The 4024-nt window shown below is 41.9% G+C and overlaps 1 protein-coding gene and 1 non-coding gene across 2 annotated transcripts in view; both read left to right on the top strand.

Annotated features, from left to right (window-relative positions):
- XKRX (XK related X-linked) overlaps positions 1-4024 on the top strand; it is a 13099-nt gene that overhangs the window by 2794 nt on the left and 6281 nt on the right. Inside the window, exon 2 of the mRNA XM_077745302.1 lies at positions 2279-2547. Coding sequence (XP_077601428.1) covers positions 2279-2547 — 269 coding nt within the window. The remainder of the gene's footprint in view (positions 1-2278; positions 2548-4024) is intronic.
- Positions 1428-1530, top strand: LOC144216024 (U6 spliceosomal RNA). Its single transcript, XR_013330546.1, has one exon. It is a non-coding gene; the product is annotated as a U6 spliceosomal RNA (small nuclear RNA).

A 4024-nucleotide genomic window follows, 5' to 3' on the forward strand; every position in this document is an offset into this window, starting at 1 on the left:
AGCATCCTGCCCCAGTCCAGAGTTTAGACTTAGCTCCTTTGCTTTGTGGCTTCCCAAGCCATCTTTGATGTGGACCCTCCATTTGGAGTGTTGCGTACTGTATTTCAATTTTTGTTATTTAGCTTCCACTAGAAATTATTGGAAAGCATTTATAATCTCAGCTAACCTGACAGCAGGGAAGAAATAATTGAAAGTTCATAAATTATATCCTTGATATGCTTATTTTCAAGGCAAATTACTTTTTGGTAGAGAGGAATTTGATTAGTGCTATTAGGCACAGGGAGGTATAGAGGACCTGGGTCCCTTTTCTGAAAAGCAAAGCTACTTCTGAAAATGAAAATATACTCTAATTTACTGAAGCTTAGAGGCAAGGCAAACACCCTTAGTTAAACCAGTAAATAGCCTTTAGAAGCATAAACAGAATGCTTCCTGCCACTATCTCCCCCAATATTTTATTCAGGAATAGAACTGATGAGTCTGGGTTAAAAATCTAAAATCTTTCGTTGGAAACACACTTAGCTTTTTTCTTCTCTGTTCTCTCTTCTTTTACTCTCCCAGGTTTTAGAGTTTGAGACATCATGCTTCTGAATGGGACATATGCCCCAGTCTCAAAGGGACATGGAGAATGGCAGCCAGCACATTTTCCAAACCTTCCTATTGGAAGCCAAAGGCCTAGAAAGCATATAAATCTCTGAGCTCATCTTTAGCCTATTTTTTCCATTAAATTACATTGCCATTATGATCATCCTCTCCTCCCATCATTTCTCACCCTGTAGTCTTTTCTTCTTACTCTTTCATTAGCTCAGAAAATATTGATCAAATACACACCATGTGGTAAGGCTGGTGGGCAAGATAAATACAACCCATGCTCTCAGTCAGGAAAGATGGCTTAATTTTCACAACTGTTCTTACTTATCATAATGGTCCACAGTTTCCATTCCTGTCAGGGTGAGTGGACGCAGTGATAACTCAGGTGTTCGAAACAAAATGTTCTAGTTGCTTCTCTTCTATTCACCACATCAGAATTGCTTAAAGACTTCTGATTTATATGGGGAGATGGGAGGGATACAGCAGGAAATGTGGTCTTATCACTATTGCACATATCACTAAAGTTGGTAGGCTCTCATAACGATGTTTTTCTCCTGTAAAGAAAGAAGTTTAAAAGGCTCTTGGCTCCAGATAGGTCAAGAGGCCCCCAAAGCAACCTTTAAAAAGAGATTTTGANACTGGCATCACTGTATAGATGAAGTGTTTTCTAGATCCTCTCTAAGACTTTTTGGCAAGACAATTATAGTTGTTGGCTTTGTCTTGAAAAGAGCAGAACTAAAAAGCCCCAAGTATGGAAGTAAATGCTTTGCATAAAGAAAGCTTTACCTCAGGAACTTGAGGTGTTATGAAAACCAGGGCCTTTAAGAACCTTCATCATTGTGCTCACTTTGGCAGTACATATACTAAAATTGGAATGATACAGAGATTAGCATGCCCCTGCACAAGGATGACACGCAAATTCGTGAAGTGTTCCATATTTTTTGTATGTAATTGATGAATTACTTAATTCTACTCCTGAAACCAATATTGCACCGTATGTTAACTGACTAGAATTTAAATAAAAATTTGGAAGGAAAAAAAATCACCCACAGAGTCTTTAAAAAATAAGAATATTTATCATTTTCTCTCAACACATTATTTACATATTTTTCTTTGCATTCAAGGCACTTTTCTACCATAGGCCTATTCTTTTATTTAAAAAATTTTAATGTTTATTTTTGATAGACAGTGAGTGGGGGAGGGGCAGAGAGGGAGACACAGAATCTGAAGCAGGATCCAGGCTCTGTGCTGGATCTGTGCTGTCAGCACAGAGCCCAACGTGGGGCTCGAACTCACCAACGTGAGATCAAAGACCTGAGCCAGATCAGGTGAGATCAGGACCTGAGCCAGTCAGACACTTAACAGACTGACCACCCAGGTTCCCCTACCATAGGTCTATTCTTAAGACAAAGCAATTCCTTAAATCCTAAAAAAAAAAAAACAAAAAAAACCCACTCTGAAATAGTGTTCTGAAGTCAGTAGATGACTAAACAAAAAAAGATTTAGACTCAAGTAACTTGTAGAAGACATGACCAACTCTTTGACTCATGACAAATGAGTAGAATGGGAGAAAAGGAATGGCAAAAAGTAGCACAAACTCCCTGAGGGTATTATTCTTCCCTCACCCCCATTGCAGCCTCCCTTGCCAGGATAGCTTTAGTTAAGTGCCTGTGATGCTTTACTTCCTCAGATGTTTGGAGGCCATGATTAAGTACCTCACACTGTGGAAGAAAGAGGGGCAGGAGGAGCCCTATGTCAGCCTCACCCGAAAGAAGATGCTAATAAATGGCGAGGAGGTGCTGATAGAATGGGAGGTGGGCCACTCCATCCGGACTCTGGCTATGCATCGCAATGCCTACAAACGTATGTCACAGATCCAAGCCTTCCTGGGCTCAGTGCCCCAGCTGACCTATCAGCTCTATGTGACTCTGATCTCTGCAGAGGTCCCCCTGGGTAGAGGTGAGTAGGGTCAGGAGAGGGGAGGGCTCTATTTAAATCAGGGGTCTTAGTACCTCACACCTGAGCTGTCTAATATACTGGCCTCATCTGGTTATTTAAATTAAAATGAAAAAAATTTACTTCCTCAGTCATACTAGCCACATTTCAGGTGTTCAATAGTTGCGTGTGGTTACTAGTTACTGTATTGGACAGCACAGGTATTGCAGAACATTTCCACCATTGCACAAAGTACTAATGGACAGCAATGTTAGAGAACTTGGGGAGCCAGACATCTTAGGCCTCCCACATTTCTTAAACTGGGGTAATCCATTTAGACTAAAAATGCCACAGATAAACCCTCTCTGGGTCCAGAAGAAGCTGATAATACCAGCACTCAGTAGGACATTTTCCCTAGCCCAGGGTATTTAAATTATACTAAGGGGTTTTTGGNGGTCAGAGAGAGAGGGAGACACAGAATCCAAAGACAGGCTCCGAAGAGCTGTCAGCACAGAGCCTGAAGCGGGGCTCAAACCTAGGAACCGTGAGATCATGACCTGAGCCGAAGTTGGACGATTAACCGACTGAGCCACCCAGGTGCCCCAAAAGCCCGGTTTTAAAAAAAATTACATCCCCTACTCAGACCTGACTCAGTCTGAGTGTGGGGAGGCCAGGAATCTGTCTTTTTTAAATACCCTAGTTGATTCTGATCAGCCACATTTGGGAAACACTGATGTAATCACTTCTCCCAACTCCAGTGGGGAGAAGGAAAAGGGGTGTAGAATGAGTCCTGATGAGAATGAGGCTTGCTCCCAGTTCTGACCTTCTGTGTGATTTGGGGAGGAAGTTACCCAAGAGGTCACAGTCTTAATTTTCCACTTGTAAAAGAGGGCTCCTGAGATGAGTAAGACCTCTAGAAGAGGAGGAAATGTGAGTCAGTGTTTTCAAAGTCAAGATAAAGTACTGTTAATAGGTTTTAACAGCCCAAGATTAGCTTCATCTGCTTGGGTTGGAGCTGGTACAGCTGTGGGTACAGCTTTGAACCATTTCCTCATTATTAGATGCTAATCCTGCGTGACAAAGCCCCATGTCACAAATAAGTGTAAAGAGGGAATTTGTCCCCTTTTCTCTTTTTCTCCACTAGGAATTGTTCTTGAAGTTCTGTTGGTCTCAATGCTTTTTACATACCTAGAATTGATAGTAGTGTGAAGAGAAAAGGAAATGCTGATGTTTTCCTCCTGAGAATTTTGAAGGTCATCAAATCATCTAATTAAAATATGTAGGGGCACATGGGTGGCTCAGTCGGTTAAGCATCCAACTTCGGCTCAGGTCATGATCTCACGGGGTGGGTTGGAGCCCCGCATCGCATCGGGTTCTGTGCTGGCAGCTCAGAGCCTGGAGCCTGTTTCAGATTCTGTGTCTCCCTCTCTCTCTGCCCCTCCCCCACCCATGCTCTGTCTCTCTGTCTCAAAAATAAATAAATAAATAAATAAATTTATAT

The sequence above is a fragment of the Crocuta crocuta genome, unplaced genomic scaffold (assembly GCF_008692635.1).
Source record: "Crocuta crocuta isolate KB4526 unplaced genomic scaffold, BGI_CrCroc_1.0 scaffold588, whole genome shotgun sequence".
NCBI lineage: Eukaryota > Metazoa > Chordata > Mammalia > Carnivora > Hyaenidae > Crocuta > Crocuta crocuta.